The sequence below is a fragment of the Chiloscyllium plagiosum genome, unplaced genomic scaffold, assembly GCF_037043375.1.
Source record: "Chiloscyllium plagiosum isolate Xiang-an unplaced genomic scaffold, Cpla_swu_hap1 HiC_scaffold_12, whole genome shotgun sequence".
Classification (NCBI taxonomy): Eukaryota; Metazoa; Chordata; class Chondrichthyes; order Orectolobiformes; family Hemiscylliidae; genus Chiloscyllium; species Chiloscyllium plagiosum.
Genome location: NW_028270150.1, coordinates 102,538,216 through 102,555,467, shown reverse-complemented (window position 1 = coordinate 102,555,467; position 17,252 = coordinate 102,538,216). Strand labels below are relative to the sequence as shown.

The following is a 17,252-nucleotide window of genomic DNA, read 5'->3' as shown; positions in this document are numbered from 1 at the left end:
CTGGTGTTGTGTGATGTTGAACCTGGTGTGTGGTTTTTAACCTGGTGTTGTGCGGTGTTTAACCTGGTGTTGTGTGATGTTTAACCTGGTGTTGTGCGGTGTTTAACCTGGTGTTGTGTGATGTTGAACCTGGTGTTGTGTGGTTTTTAACCTGGTGTTGTGTGATGTTGAACCTGGTGTTGTGTGGTTTTTAACCTGGTGTTGTGTGGTTTTTAACCTGGTGTTGTGCGGTGTTGAACCTGGTGTTGTGTGATGTTGAACCTGGTGTGTGGTTTTTAACCTGGTGTTGTGCGGTGTTTAACCTGGTGTTGTGTGATGTTTAACCTGGTGTTGTGCGGTGTTTAACCTGGTGTTGTGTGATGTTGAACCTGGTGTTGTGTGATGTTTAACCTGGTGTTGTGTGATGTTTAACCTGGTGTGTGGTTTTTAACCTGGTGTTGTGCGGTGTTTAACCTGGTGTTGTGTGATGTTTAACCTGGTGTTGTGTGGTGTTTAACCTGGTGTTGTGTGATGTTTAACCTGGTGTTGTGTGATGTTTAACCTGGTGTGTGGTTTTTAACCTGGTGTTGTGCGGTGTTTAACCTGGTGTTGTGTGATGTTTAACCTGGTGTAGTGCGGTGTTTAACCTGGTGTTGTGTGATGTTTAACCTGGTGTTGTGTGATGTTTAACCTGGTGTTGTGCGGTGTTTAACCTGGTGTTGTGTGGTTTTTAACCTGGTGTTGTGTGATGTTTAACCTGGTGTGTGGTTTTTAACCTGGTGTTGTGCGGTGTTGAACCTGGTGTTGTGTGATGTTTAACCTGGTGTTGTGTGATGTTTAACCTGGTGTTGTGTGATGTTTAACCTGGTGTGTGGTTTTTAACCTGGTGTTGTGCGGTGTTGAACCTGGTGTTGTGTGATGTTTAACCTGGTGTGTGGTTTTTAACCTGGTGTTGTGCGGTGTTTAACCTGGTGTTGTGTGATGTTTAACCTGGTGTTGTGCGGTGTTTAACCTGGTGTTGTGCGGTGTTGAACCTGGTGTTGTGTGATGTTTAACCTGGTGTTGTGTGGTTTTTAACCTGGTGTTGTGTGGTGTTTAACCTGGTGTTGTGCGATGTTTAACCTGGTGTTGTGTGATGTTTAACCTGGTGTTGTGTGGTTTTTAACCTGGTGTTGTGTGATGTTTAACCTGGTGTTGTGCGGTGTTTAACCTGGTGTTGTGCGGTGTTTAACCTGGTGTTGTGTGATGTTTAACCTGGTGTTGTGCGGTGTTGAACCTGGTGTTGTGTGATGTTTAACCTGGTGTTGTGTGGTGTTTAACCTGGTGTTGTGCGATGTTTAACCTGGTGTTGTGTGATGTTTAACCTGGTGTTGTGCGGTGTTTAACCTGGTGTTGTGCGGTGTTTAACCTGGTGTTGTGCGATGTTTAACCTGGTGTTGTGCGGTGTTGAACCTGGTGTTGTGTGATGTTTAACCTGGTGTTGTGTGGTTTTTTACCTGGTGTTGTGTGATGTTTAACCTGGTGTTGTGCGGTGTTTAACCTGGTGTTGTGCGGTGTTTAACCTGGTGTTGTGCGGTGTTGAACCTGGTGTTGTGTGATGTTTAACCTGGTGTTGTGCGGTGTTTAACCTGGTGTTGTGCGGTGTTGAACCTGGTGTTGTGTGATGTTTAACCTGGTGTTGTGTGATGTTTAACCTGGTGTTGTGTGGTGTTTAACCTGGTGTTGTGCGGTGTTTAACCTGGTGTTGTGTGATGTTTAACCTGCTGTTGTGTGGTGTTTAACCTGGTGTTGTGTGATGTTTAACCTGGTGTTGTGCGATGTTTAACCTGGTGTTGTGTGATGTTTAACCTGGTGTTGTGTGATGTTGAACCTGGTGTTGTGTGATGTTTAACCTGCTGTTGTGTGGTGTTTAACCTGGTGTTGTGTGATGTTTAACCTGTTGTTGTGTGGTGTTTAACCTGGTGTTGTGTGATGTTTAACCTGGTGTTGTGTGGTGCTTAACCTGGTGTTGTGTGATGTTTAACCTGGTGTTGTGTGATGTTTAACCTGGTGTTGTGTGGTGTTGAACCTGGTGTTGTGCGATGTTTAACCTGGTGTTGTGTGGTGTTGAACCTGGTGTTGTGTGGTTTTTAACCTGGTGTTGTGCGATGTTTAACCTGGTGTTGTGTGATGTTTAACCTGGTGTTGTGCGGTGTTTAACCTGGTGTTGTGTGGTGTTTAACCTGGTGTTGTGTGATGTTTAACCTGGTGTTGTGTGGTGTTGAACCTGGTGTTGTGTGTTGTTTAACCTGGTGTTGTGTGATGTTTAACCTGGTGTTGTGTGGTTTTTAACCTGGTGTTGTGTGATGTTTAACCTGGTGTTGTGTGGTTTTTAACCAGGTGTTGTGTGGTGTTTAACCTGGTGTTGTGTGGTGTTGAACCTGGTGTTGTGTGATGTTTAACCTGGTGTTGTGTGGTTTTTAACCTGGTGTTGTGTGATGTTTAACCTGGTGTTGTGTGATGTTTAACCTTGTGTTGTGTGGTGTTGAACCTGGTGTTGTGTGATGTTGAACCTGGTGTTGTGTGATGTTTAACCTGGTGTTGTGCGGTGTTTAACCTGGTGTTGTGTGATGTTTAACCTGGTGTTGTGTGATGTTTAACCTGGTGTTGTGTGGTTTTTAACCTGGTGTTGTGTGATGTTTAACCTGGTGTTGTGTGATGTTTAACCTGGTGTTGTGTGGTTTTTAACCTGGTGTTGTGTGATGTTTAACCTGGTGTTGTGTGGTTTTTAACCTGGTGTTGTGTGATGTTTAACCTGGTGTTGTGTGGTGTTGAACCTGGTGTTGTGTGGTGTTTAACCTGGTGTTGTGTGATGTTTAACCTGGTGTTGTGTGATGTTTAACCTGGTGTTGTGTTGTGTTTAACCTGGTGTTGTGTGATGTTTAACCTGGTGTTGTGTGGTGTTTAACCTGGTGTTGTGCGATGTTTAACCTGGTGTTGTGTGATGTTTAACCTGGTGTTGTGTGGTTTTTAACCTGGTGTTGTGCGGTGTTGAACCTGGTGTTGTGTGGTTTTTAACCTGGTGTTGTGTGATGTTTAACCTGGTGTTGTGTGATGTTTAACCCGGTGTTGTGTGATGTTTAACCTGGTGTTGTGCGGTGTTTAACCTGGTGTTGTGTGATGTTGAACCTGGTGTTGTGTGATGTTTAACCTGGTGTTGTGTGATGTTTAACCTGGTGTTGTGTGATGTTTAACCTGGTGTTGTGTGGTGTTTAACCTGGTGTTGTGTGATGTTGAACCTGGTGTTGTGTGGTGTTTAACCTGGTGTTGTGTGATGTTTAACCTGGTGTTGTGTGATGTTTAACCTGGTGTTGTGTGGTGTTTAACCTGGTGTTGTGCGATGTTTAACCTGGTGTTGTGTGATGTTTAACCCGGTGTTGTGTGATGTTTAACCTGGTGTTGTGTGGTGTTTAACCTGGTGTTGTGCGGTGTTTAACCTGGTGTTGTGTGGTTTTTAACCTGGTGTTGTGTGATGTTTAACCTGGTGTTGTGTGGTGTTTAACCTGGTGTTGTGCGATGTTTAACCTGGTGTTGTGTGATGTTTAACCTGGTGTTGTGTGGTTTTTAACCTGGTGTTGTGTGATGTTTAACCTGGTGTTGTGCGGTGTTTAACCTGGTGTTGTGCGGTGTTTAACCTGGTGTTGTGTGATGTTTAACCTGGTGTTGTGCGGTGTTGAACCTGGTGTTGTGTGATGTTTAACCTGGTGTTGTGTGGTTTTTAACCTGGTGTTGTGTGATGTTTAACCTGGTGTTGTGCGGTGTTGAACCTGGTGTTGTGTGATGTTTAACCTGGTGTTGTGTGGTTTTTAACCTGGTGTTGTGTGATGTTTAACCTGGTGTTGTGTGGTGTTGAACCTGGTGTTGTGTGATGTTTAACCTGGTGTTGTGTGGTTTTTAACCTGGTGTTGTGTGATGTTTAACCTGGTGTTGTGCGGTGTTTAACCTGGTGTTGTGCGGTGTTTAACCTGGTGTTGTGTGATGTTTAACCTGGTGTTGTGCGGTGTTGAACCTGGTGTTGTGTGATGTTTAACCTGGTGTTGTGTGGTTTTTAACCTGGTGTTGTGTGGTGTTTAACCTGGTGTTGTGCGATGTTTAACCTGGTGTTGTGTGGTGTTTAACCTGGTGTTGTGCGATGTTTAACCTGGTGTTGTGTGATGTTTAACCTGGTGTTGTGTGGTTTTTAACCTGGTGTTGTGTGATGTTTAACCTGGTGTTGTGCGGTGTTTAACCTGGTGTTGTGCGGTGTTGAACCTGGTGTTGTGTGATGTTTAACCTGGTGTTGTGTGGTTTTTAACCTGGTGTTGTGTGATGTTTAACCTGGTGTTGTGCGGTGTTTAACCTGGTGTTGTGCGGTGTTTAACCTGGTGTTGTGTGATGTTTAACCTGGTGTTGTGCGGTGTTGAACCTGGTGTTGTGTGATGTTTAACCTGGTGTTGTGTGGTGTTTAACCTGGTGTTGTGCGATGTTTAACCTGGTGTTGTGTGATGTTTAACCTGGTGTTGTGCGGTGTTTAACCTGGTGTTGTGCGGTGTTTAACCTGGTGTTGTGCGATGTTTAACCTGGTGTTGTGCGGTGTTGAACCTGGTGTTGTGTGATGTTTAACCTGGTGTTGTGTGGTTTTTTACCTGGTGTTGTGTGATGTTTAACCTGGTGTTGTGCGGTGTTTAACCTGGTGTTGTGCGGTGTTGAACCTGGTGTTGTGTGGTGTTTAACCTGGTGTTGTGTGGTGTTTAACCTGGTGTTGTGCGGTGTTTAACCTGGTGTTGTGCGGTGTTGAACCTGGTGTTGTGTGATGTTTAACCTGGTGTTGTGTGATGTTTAACCTGGTGTTGTGTGGTGTTTAACCTGGTGTTGTGCGGTGTTTAACCTGGTGTTGTGTGATGTTTAACCTGCTGTTGTGTGGGGTTTAACCTGGTGTTGTGCGATGTTTAACCTGGTGTTGTGTGATGTTGAACCTGGTGTTGTGTGATGTTTAACCTGCTGTTGTGTGGTGTTTAACCTGGTGTTGTGTGATGTTTAACCTGGTGTTGTGTGGTGTTTAACCTGGTGTTGTGTGATGTTTAACCTGGTGTTGTGTGGTGTTTAACCTGGTGTTGTGTGATGTTTAACCTGGTGTTGTGTGGTGTTTAACCTGGTGTTGTGCGGTGTTTAACCTGGTGTTGTGCGGTGTTGAACCTGGTGTTGTGTGATGTTTAACCTGGTGTTGTGCGGTGTTTAACCTGGTGTTGTGCGGTGTTGAACCTGGTGTTGTGTGATGTTTAACCTGGTGTTGTGTGGTTTTTAACCTGGTGTTGTGTGATGTTTAACCTGGTGTTGTGCGGTGTTGAACCTGGTGTTGTGTGATGTTTAACCCGGTGTTGTGTGATGTTTAACCTGGTGTTGTGTGATGTTTAACCTGGTGTTGTGTGATGTTTAACCCGGTGTTGTGTGATGTTTAACCTGGTGTTGTGTGATGTTTAACCTGGTGTTGTGTGGTTTTTAACCTGGTGTTGTGTGGTTTTTAACCTGGTGTTGTGTGATGTTGAACCTGGTGTTGTGTGGTGTTTAACCTGGTGTTGTGCGGTGTTTAACCTGGTGTTGTGTGATGTTTAACCTGGTGTTGTGTGGTTTTTAACCTGGTGTTGTGTGATGTTTAACCTGGTGTTGTGCGGTGTTGAACCTGGTGTTGTGTGATGTTTAACCCGGTGTTGTGTGATGTTTAACCTGGTGTTGTGTGATGTTTAACCTGGTGTTGTGTGATGTTTAACCCGGTGTTGTGTGATGTTTAACCTGGTGTTGTGTGATGTTTAACCTGGTGTTGTGTGGTTTTTAACCTGGTGTTGTGTGGTTTTTAACCTGGTGTTGTGTGGTTTTTAACCTGGTGTTGTGTGATGTTGAACCTGGTGTTGTGTGGTGTTTAACCTGGTGTTGTGTGGTTTTTAACCTGGTGTTGTGTGATGTTTAACCTGGTGTTGTGTGATGTTTAACCTGGTGTTGTGTGATGTTGAACCTGGTGTTGTGTGGTGTTTAACCTGGTGTTGTGCGATGTTTAACCTGGTGTTGTGTGATGTTTAACCTGGTGTTGTGCGGTGTTTAACCTGGTGTTGTGTGATGTTGAACCTGGTGTTGTGTGGTGTTTAACCTGGTGTTGTGCGATGTTTAACCTGCTGTTGTGTGATGTTTAACCTGGTGTTGTGTGATGTTGAACCTGGTGTTGTGTGGTGTTGAACCTGGTGTTGTGTGGTGTTTAACCTGGTGTTGTGTGGTGTTTAACCTGGTGTTGTGTGGTGTTGAACCTGGTGTTGTGTGGTGTTTAACCTGGTGTTGTGCGATGTTTAACCTGGTGTTGTGTGATGTTGAACCTGGTGTTGTGTGGTGTTTAACCTGGTGTTGTGCGATGTTTAACCTGGTGTTGTGTGATGTTTAACCTGGTGTTGTGCGGTGTTTAACCTGGTGTTGTGTGATGTTGAACCTGGTGTTGTGTGGTGTTTAACCTGGTGTTGTGCGATGTTTAACCTGCTGTTGTGTGATGTTTAACCTGGTGTTGTGTGATGTTGAACCTGGTGTTGTGTGATGTTTAACCTGGTGTTGTGTGGTGTTTAACCTGGTGTTGTGTGATGTTTAACCTGGTGTTGTGTGGTGTTTAACCTGGTGTTGTGTGGTGTTTAACCTGGTGTTGTGCGGTGTTTAACCTGGTGTTGTGTGGTGTTTAACCTGGTGTTGTGTGATGTTTAACCTGGTGTTGTGCGATGTTTAACCTGGTGTTGTGTGATGTTGAACCTGGTGTTGTGTGATGTTTAACCTGGTGTTGTGTGATGTTTAACCTGGTGTTGTGTGGTTTTTAACCTGGTGTTGTGTGATGTTGAACCTGGTGTTGTGTGGTTTTTAACCTGGTGTTGTGTGGTTTTTAACCTGGTGTTGTGCGGTGTTGAACCTGGTGTTGTGTGATGTTGAACCTGGTGTTGTGCGGTGTTTAACCTGGTGTTGTGTGATGTTGAACCTGGTGTTGTGTGATGTTTAACCTGGTGTTGTGTGATGTTTAACCTGGTGTTGTGTGATGTTTAACCTGGTGTTGTGTGATGTTGAACCTGGTGTTGTGTGATGTTTAACCTGGTGTGTGGTTTTTAACCTGGTGTTGTGCGGTGTTTAACCTGGTGTTGTGTGATGTTTAACCTGGTGTTGTGCGGTGTTTAACCTGGTGTTGTGTGATGTTGAACCTGGTGTTGTGTGATGTTTAACCTGGTGTTGTGTGATGTTTAACCTGGTGTGTGGTTTTTAACCTGGTGTTGTGCGGTGTTTAACCTGGTGTTGTGTGATGTTTAACCTAGTGTTGTGCGGTGTTTAACCTGGTGTTGTGTGATGTTTAACCTGGTGTTGTGTGGTGTTTAACCTGGTGTTGTGTGATGTTTAACCTGGTGTTGTGTGATGTTTAACCTGGTGTGTGGTTTTTAACCTGGTGTTGTGCGGTGTTTAACCTGGTGTTGTGTGATGTTTAACCTGGTGTAGTGCGGTGTTTAACCTGGTGTTGTGTGATGTTTAACCTGGTGTTGTGTGATGTTTAACCTGGTGTTGTGCGGTGTTTAACCTGGTGTTGTGTGGTTTTTAACCTGGTGTTGTGTGATGTTTAACCTGGTGTGTGGTTTTTAACCTGGTGTTGTGCGGTGTTGAACCTGGTGTTGTGTGATGTTTAACCTGGTGTTGTGTGATGTTTAACCTGGTGTTGTGTGATGTTTAACCTGGTGTGTGGTTTTTAACCTGGTGTTGTGCGGTGTTGAACCTGGTGTTGTGTGATGTTTAACCTGGTGTGTGGTTTTTAACCTGGTGTTGTGCGGTGTTTAACCTGGTGTTGTGTGATGTTTAACCTGGTGTTGTGCGGTGTTTAACCTGGTGTTGTGTGATGTTTAACCTGGTGTTGTGTGATGTTTAACCTGGTGTTGTGTGGTGTTTAACCTGGTGTGTGGTTTTTAACCTGGTGTTGTGCGGTGTTTAACCTGGTGTTGTGTGATGTTTAACCTGGTGTTGTGCGGTGTTTAACCTGGTGTTGTGTGATGTTTAACCTGGTGTTGTGTGGTGTTTAACCTGGTGTTGTGTGATGTTTAACCTGGTGTTGTGTGATGTTTAACCTGGTGTGTGGTTTTTAACCTGGTGTTGTGCGGTGTTTAACCTGGTGTTGTGTGATGTTTAACCTGGTGTAGTGCGGTGTTTAACCTGGTGTTGTGTGATGTTTAACCTGGTGTTGTGCGGTGTTTAACCTGGTGTTGTGTGGTTTTTAACCTGGTGTTGTGTGATGTTTAACCTGGTGTTGTGTGATGTTTAACCTGGTGTTGTGTGATGTTTAACCTGGTGTTGTGCGGTGTTTAACCTGGTGTTGTGTGATGTTTAACCTGGTGTTGTGTGATGTTTAACCTGGTGTTGTGTGGTTTTTAACCTGGTGTTGTGTGATGTTTAACCTGGTGTTGTGTGATGTTTAACCTGGTGTTGTGCGGTGTTTAACTTCATTTGTGGGAGTTGGTTATGTACAAATTGGTGAGTAAAATATTTTGGGAAACCTGGCAGTTGAGAAAGGTTCTATGTAAACAGAATGACTTTTGTTTTATCACGTCTCAGGAAGATACCACTTTATGAGAACTTTTCTGCAGGATGAAAATTTACTTTGGAGTTTTTTTTCTCTCTTGCAGGAGAGCACAACCTGGAGGTGAATGAAGGCAATGAGCGAATCCATAACGTCAGTCAAATACACATTCATTCAAGGTACTCCCAGGCTACCTTTGAGAATGACATTGCGCTCTTGAAGTTAGAGACACCAATTGAGTTTAACAACTTCAGCATTCCCATCTGTCTTCCTGAAACAGACTTTGCTGAATTCTTTTTAATGAACGCCGAATATGGGGCCATTAGTGGATGGAAACTGAGGCAGGGCCGTATCGACCACCCTGTTCTTTTCAGCGTCCCGTATGTTCCTTTTATCAAACATTCCAAATGCGTGGGCTTGCAGCACTTCCCTGTTGTACACCGAATGTTTTGCGCAGGTCTAGAAGAACTGGCAGACCCACTGTGTTACTTAACCAGAGGAAGCCCCTTTGTCACAAAGTATAGGGACGTCTGGTATATGACAGGCATGAGTTTAGGAGTGGGAGACCATGACTGCAATCTGATACCTGTTTATACAAAGGTATCAAGATACATCAACTGGATTAAAACAAAAATGACCCAATCGTCCTGAGGACTCTAGCTGTGCACCTGATGTTAATGCAACTTCAGGATGTATTTTTGTTACTAATGCTCCTATCGATGGAGTTGATATTCCGAAAGCATAGTCATGATTAAAAACCGATTACTGACTCAAGTCCTACTCCTGTTCCCTAATTCAAACTCCAAGAATAAAAAATGGTTGCTTACCCTGTAGACAGAAACTGGTCTTAACCGTGGCAGAAACTATATGGGATGATGTAATTGAAAACTGCTATACTGAGCTGGTAGCATAGAAGCACTCGGATGCAGGGGATGGGGATGATGTTGGTGGTAAAGCTTGTAATTCTGTTGAATATCGATTACAATATTAATTAGGACAGTGACTATTGTGATTGTGATGATAATGGATAAAATATTTGAATCTCCCACACACACATCCTTGGAGGAGTGGGGGGGATTTGCTAATGCTCTTTGGGTGGGTTTAAATTAATTCAGCAGGGGAATGGAATCCTAATTCGTAGTTCGAGTGGAGGTTGAGAGTAGGGAGGTCCGAAATAAGGTTTCAGGGTCACAAGTGGGCACTGGCAAGCAAAACGTTGGTTTGAAGTGTATCTGTTTCAATGCCTGGAGTATCTGGAATAAGGTGGGTGAACTTGCAGCATGGGATTTCGATGTTGTGGCCATTTCGGAGACATGGATAGAGCAGGGACAGGAATGGTTGTTGCAGGTTCCAGGGTTCAGATCTTTCAGTAAGAACAGAGAAGATGGTAAAAGAGGGGGAGGTGTGGCATTGTTAGTCAAGGACAGTATTACAGTGGCAGAAAGGACATTTGAGGACTTGTCTACTGAGATAGTTTGGGCTGAGGTTAGAAACAGGAAGGGAGAGGTCACTCTGTTAAGAGTTTTCTATTGATCTCTGAATAGCTCCAGAGATATAGTGGATAGGAAAGCAAAGATGATTCTCGATGGGAACGAGAGTGACAGGGTAGTTGTTATGGCGGAACTTCAACTTCCCAAATATTGCCTGAGAATACTATAGTTCAAGTACTTTAGATGGGTCAGTTTTTGTCCAATATGTGCAGGAGGGTTTCTGACACAGTATGTAGACAGGTCAACAAGGGGAGACGCCATATTGGATTTGGTACTGGGGAATGAACCCAGCCAGGTGTTAGATTTGGAGGTAGGTGAGAACTTTGGTGATAGTGACCACAATTCGGTTATGTTTACTTTAGTGATGGAAAGGGTTAGGTATATACCACAGGGCAATAGTTATAGCTGGGCGAAAGGCAATTATAATGTGATCAGGCAAGATTTAAGAGGCATAGAATGAGGAAGGAAACTCCAGGGGATGGGCACAATTGAAATGTGGAGCGTATTCAAGGAACAGCTACTGTATGTCCTTGATAAGTATGTACCTGTCAGGCAGGGAGGAAGTTATCGAACACGGAACCGTGGTTTACTAAAGAATTAAATCTCTTGTCAAGAGGAAGAAGGAGGCTTATGTTAGGATGAGACATGAAGGCTTGAGGGTTACAAGTTAGCCAGGAAAGACCTAAAGAGAGAGCTAAGAACAGCCAGCAGGGTACATGAGAAGTTGTTGGCGGATAGGATCATGGAAAACAGTAAAGCTTTATACAGGTATATAAGAATTAAAAGAATGACTAGAGTAAGGTTAGGGCCTATCAAGGACAGTAGTGGGAAGTTGTGCGTGGAGTCAGAGGAGATAGGGGAACGTGCTAAGTGAATACCTTTTGTCAGTATTCACACTGGAAAAAGACAATGTTGTCGAGGAGAATACAGAGATACAAGGGATTGAGGTTCACAAGGAGGTGTTAGCAATTCAGGAAAGTGTGAAAATATCTATTTAAACCTGGGCCAGATGGGGTTTATCCTAGGATTCTCTGGGAAGCCAGGGAGGAGATTGCAGAGCCTTTGGCTTTGATCTTTATGTCGTCATTGTCTACAGGAATAGTACCAGAAGACTGGAGGATAGCAAATGTTGTTCCCTTGTTCAAGGAGGGGAGTAGAGACAACCCTGGTAATTACAGACCAGTGAGCCTTACTTCGGTTGTGGGTAAAGTGTTGGAAAAGGTTATAAGAGATAGGATTTATAATCATCTCGATAGGAATAAGATGATTAGGGATAGTCAACACGGTTTTGTGAAGGGTAGGTCGTCCCTCAAGAACCTTATTGAGTTCTTTGAGATGGTGACCAAACAGGTGGTTGAGGGTAAAGCGGTTGATGTGGTGTATTTGAATTTCAGTAAGGCATTTGATAAGGTTCCCCATGGTAGGCCACTGCACAAAATACAGAGGCATGGGATTGAGAGCGATTTCGATCAGAAATTGATGAACTGAAAGAAGACAGAGGGTGGTGGCTGATGGGAAATGTTCATCCTGGAGTTAGATTAGATTCCTTACAGTGTGGAAACTGGCTCTTTGACCCAACAAGTCCACACCGACCCTCTGAAAAGTAACCCAACCAAACTCATTTCCCTACATTTACCCCTGACTCATCCACCTAACACTATGGGCAATTTAGCATGGCCAATTCACCTGACCTGCACATCTTTGGACTGTGGGAGGAAACCGGAGCACCCGGAGGAAACCCACGCAGACACAGGGAGAAAGTCTCCCAAGGTTGGAATCTAACCTAGATCCCTGGTGCTGTGAGGCAGCAATGCTAACCATTGAGCCACCATGCCACCCCAAGTTCAGTTACTCATGGTGTACCACAAGGATCTGTCTTGGGGCCACTGCTATTTGTCATTTTTATAAACAACCTGGATGAAGGTGTAGAAGGATGGGTTAGTAAATTTGCGGATGACACCAAGGTCGGCACAGTTGTGGATAGTGCAGAAGGATGTTGTAGGTTATACAGGGACATAGGTAAGCTGCAGAGCTGGGCTGAGAGGTGGCAAATAGAGTTTAATGCGGAAAGTGTGAGGTGATTCACTTTGGAAGGAGCAACAGGAATGCAGAGTACTGTGCTAATGGTATGATTCTTGGTAGTGTGGGTTAACAGAGAGATCTTGGGATCTCGGTGTCCATGTACATAGATCCTCAAAGTTGCCACCCAGGCTGTTAAGAAGGCACACGGTGTGTTAGCTTTTATTAGTGGAGGGACTGCATTTCGGAACCATGATGTCATGCTGCAGCTGTATAAAACTCTAGTGCGACCACACTTGGAGTATTGCGTGTTCAGGTCACCGCATTATAGGAAGGATGTGGAAGCTTTGGAAAGGGTTCAGAGGAGATTTACCAGGATGTTGTCTGGAATGGAGGGAAGGTCTTACGAGGAAAGACTGAGGGACTTGAGGCTGTTTTCGTTAGAGAGAAGGTTGAGAGGTGACTTAATTGAGACATGTAAGACAATCAGAGGGTTAAATCAAGTGGACAGTGATAGCCTTTTTCCAAGGATCATGATGGCTTGCATAAGGATGCATAGCTTTAAATTGAAGGGTGATAGATATAGGACAGATGTCAGAGATAGTTTCTTTACTCAGAGAGTAGTAGGGACATGGAATGCACTGCCTGTAACAGTTGTACATTCATCAACCTTACAGACATTTAAATGGCCATTGGATAGGTATGTGGACGAGAATGGAATAGTGTAGGTTAGATGGGCTTCAGATTGGTTTGACAGGGTGGCACAACATTGAGGGCTGAAGGGCCTGTACTGTTCTATGTTCTACATGGTTGTGTTTAAACAATTGCATGCAAGATGACAGATTTCCAGCAGAATTTCTACAATTACAGCGAGTTTTGAGAAGATTTGTAGCTCAGGTTGAGGTTCTGGATGTGGTTTGCTCGCTGAGCTGGAAGGTTCATTTCCAGACATTTCGTCACCCTACTGAGTAACATCTTCAGTGGGCCTCAGGCGAAGCATTGCTCATAATTCCTACTTTCTATTTATATGTTTGGGTTTCTTTGGGTTGGTGACATCATTTCCTGTTGTGATATCATTTCCTATGGTGATGTTGCTTCCTGTTCTTTCTCTCAGTGGGTGGTAAATGGGGTCTAACTCAATGTGTTTGTTGGAATGCCATGCTTCTAGGAATTCTCGTGTGTGTCTTTGTTTGGCTTGTCCTAAGATGGATGTGTTGTCCCAATTGAAGTGGTGACCTTCCTTATCTGTATGTAAGGATACTAGTGAGAGAGAGTCATGTCGTTTTGTGGCTAGTTGATGTTCATGTATCCTGGTGGCTAGTTTTCTGCCTGTTTGTCCAGTGTAGTGTTTGTTACAGTCCTTGCACGGTACTTTGTAAATAACATTAGTTTTGCATGATGTCTGTATAGGGTCTTTCAAGTTCATTAGCTGCTGTTTTAGTGTGTTGGTGGGTTTGTGGGCTACCATGATGCCAAGGGGTCTGAAGAGTCTGGCAGTCATTTCCGAGATGTCTTTGATGGGTTTCTGGACATGTTTTGTCTGCTTGTTTGGGTTTGTTAGTGAGAAATCAGTGGACTGTGTTCATAGGGTACCCATTCTTCAAGAACTCTATCAACAAACACATCGAGTTAGACCCCATCTACCACCCCCTGAAAAAAAGAACAGGAAGTGACATCACAATAGGAAATGACATCACAATAGGAAATGATGTCACCAACCCAAAGAAACCCAAATATATAAATAGAAAGCAGGAATTATGAGCAGTGCTTCACCTGAGGCCCACTGAAGATGTTACCTAGAAGGGTGATGAAAAGTCTGGAAATGAACCTTCCAGCTCAGCGAGCAAACCTACATCTAGTTCTACAAGTACATTTTTGTCTTTCCTGACCTTTGTTTCTGGAGCTTCATAACAAATGCTGGCAGAGATTAACAAATGAAAAAAACATTGAATGTTTAAGCCTATACTGGCTGATGGCCTGTGGCAAGGCATGTGTGAGCAAAAGGCCTGACACTGCCAGAGATGCAGACCTGTCACTACCAAGAAGAGCAGGGCTATCAGACAGCTGAGAGTGCTCATTCACACACGCAAATGTTTCCTCAAATCATAACCCAGGGACGCAGCTAACTGTCCTGATCTATGTAAAAGCATTAGGCTAATGGTGTCATTCCCCACTATCCTATAGTTAACAATGGAGATTGCATCAAATAAATCCAGCAATTTTATATTGTTTACAAAAGGCCTTAATGGTTTCTTCACCGTGAACACCTTTGGTGACAATGTGAGCATTTCTCCATCCCATCCAACCATTTCTATGTCACGGTGGCTCAAAACTACTAGAGCCTCTTCGGTTGGAGATGGCTCCCTTTGCTCAGTCCTGGGATCAACGGAAGGCAGGACAAGAGGTGGTTCCAGTACTCTCTCGTTCGAGACTTCAGCAATGAGCCAAGAGTGCGTTGCAGTTCCAGGATGTGGTGAGGAGGTTGTTCTGAGGAGAAGGATAAGCCTTATGAACATCAACAAACCACAAGGTTCTGTGAATGGAGTTCTGCTTATCAGTGATCAATACAACTGATTCAATTGATGCAGAAAGATGCTGGATTCCCTATTTCATGAGGAATCTGTGATTGACAAACAGATTCAACTGGTCCCACTGAAATGCTGCTGTCTTTGCAACAAGTATATGTCTCACCAGCTGTGGACCCTAACTCAGCACTATCTGTAGCCAGCACAATACCGATCACATCCGAAGTTATATGTAAGGGTTAGTTTGTAGATGTCTCATGAGGCAGCTGACGGAGATTTTGAAGAATTATACATTAACATTGGAAGTTGGTGTATATCAGCATGCCCACGAACTGCCACACTGAAAGCCGTGCATAGACCCCAGCTTAGAGGAAACATTAGAGTATATTGTCATGAATTCAAGGGCAACTCAATGATCCCTATTGATTTCTACTGCTTACTGCAATTTAATAATTGATAGTACAGCAGGCATTGGAACTCGGAATAGGTCTTTGGCCAGCGAGCTTGCTCTGCTATCCAATAAGATCGCAGTCTCAAACCGCTGTTCTGCCCATCCCTGATTCACTTCGACTCCCTTATGTCAAGAACCTATTGACCTCTGCGTTAAACATATTCAATGGCCCAGCTTTCACCACTCTCAGGGGAGAAGTGTTTCAAAGACCAACAACCCTTACAGCAAAGCGTTCTTCTCAACCCCAGCAAAGATGGGGCAGCCCCTTTCTCTATTACCTCCCACAAGGGGAAACATGCTCTCAGCATCATCTATGTCAAGTCCCCTCAGGGTCTTATGTTTCAATAAGACCAATTCATTCTTCGAAAGAGGATACAAGCCCAAACTGTTCAGCCTTTCCTCATAATTCCTTTCTGATGTCACTTCTCTTTTTAATAACTTTAATGAGTGAATATTTGGCATTATGTGCTGAATTTCTGTGCAGGAGGAATCCATAGCATTATGGCTGTAAGTCTCCAGACTTTGCAGACACAACTGCAACTGAGGTGGCACGGAGGCTCAGTGGTTAGCACTGCTGCCTCACAACGGCAGGGGCCCGGGCTCAATTCCACCCTTGGGCGACTGTCAGTGTGGAGTTTGCACATTCTCCCTATATCTGCGTGGGTTTCCTCCCACAGTCCAAAGAGGTGAATTGGCCATGCTAATTGCCCCATGGCATTAGCTGCATTAGTCATAAGGAAATGGGTCTGGGTAGGTTACTCTTCGGAGAGTCGGTGTGGACTTGTTGGGCCGAAGGGCCTCTCCCCACACTGTAGAGAATCAAATCTAATCTAAAACCTTGTCAGGAGTCACAGACTGATAGGCACAAGGAAGCAAAGAATGAAGTGGTGAGAGTTCAATGCATCACAGGATGAGAGAACAAACATGAGGCTACAGTGTACCAGGTACGACCCCAGAGGGGATTGTTTGAATATTTGAGTAGGGTTTAGCTCGTTGCTTGTGTTACTGTAATATTTGCTGTCACTCACCAGAGAACAGTGAAGCTACCTTCACTGTCCTAGTGAGGTCATTAAACTTCACTTCAGGCGTTTAAGTGAACTGTTTACTTAGACTTGTTAAATGGCAATGTACTTATGGCATTGTAGGCTGATCACCGAGGTTATAGAGATTCCTTTCAGAGCCAACTCCTATCATATGATGTAGAGGTGCCAGTGTTGGGACTGGAATGGACAAGGTCAGAAGTCACACAACACCAGGTTATAAGCTTTTGGAGCACAGCCCCCTCCTCAGGTGAAAGCTTATGATCTTAAATAAACCTGTTGGACTATAACCTGTGTTGTGTGACTTCTGACCCTATCATATGCCTATGCTCTGATGGTGATGGTTTCTTCCTGACACTTTCAAACCAAAGCATCCTCTTTTTTTTCCTGATAGCAACACTGTGGCTTCAGCTTTAAACATGCAAGCTTCATTTTTTTTCCCTCCAATTTGCACCTGTCACCACCTCCTTTTTTCCAAAGACTACTTTAAGTGGGTCTACCCTTTCACCCCATTTTTCTGACCCTTCTTTGTGGAGAGGGGTACAAAGTTCCAATTTCAGGCCGCCGAGCTTGCATCAGAACAAATTTTTTTCATTCATTCGTAGATAGTTGGCAAAACTCTCGATACTTACTGCCCTTAAGAAACTGGCAGTCCGGCTTTCTTGAATGAGTGGACTCCATGATGTGTTAGGGATTTCTGACCCAGTAACATAGAAGGAACAGTTCCCAAGTCAGCATGCTGTGTGATTTGGAGGGGAACTTCTAGGTAGTGGTGTACCCATGTATTCGCTGCTTTTATTCTTCTAGATTGTAGAGGTCCTGCTCCTCCTGCTGTTGAAGGCTGCTTGGCAATTTGGGTGAATCCATCAGGTAGTAAGTACAGATTTTTGCCGCTGTGTGCTCGTGGTAAAGGGAGTGATTGCTTCAGGTGATGGAATAGGTGCTGATGAAGCAGATTGCTTTGGTCCTGGATACTCTCAAGCATCTTGAATGTTACTTCTGGTGCAGAGAGGGGTGGGATATTTGAGGGAAAGGTGACTTAGCAAAATTTCAATCATTGGTTGTGTGTGCATGCCATTTTGAAGTATTTGAGTACAGTTGTGGTACAAATGATCAATATGGTGCCAGTATAATCTAAAAGAGATATAAACAGTGTAC

The 17,252-nt window shown here is 44.1% G+C and overlaps 1 protein-coding gene across 2 annotated transcripts in view; it reads left to right on the top strand.

The window, feature by feature from the left end:
- Positions 1-9,343, top strand: part of LOC122546233 (coagulation factor X-like) — a 135,765-nt gene extending 126,422 nt beyond the window's left edge. For both annotated transcript variants that reach the window (XM_087993128.1, XM_087993127.1), the window contains exon 9: positions 8,676-9,343. In XM_087993128.1, coding sequence (XP_087849254.1) covers positions 8,676-9,220 — 545 coding nt within the window. In that variant the 3' untranslated portion in view covers positions 9,221-9,343. The remainder of the gene's footprint in view (positions 1-8,675) is intronic.
- Positions 9,344-17,252: the final 7,909 nt, after the last annotated feature.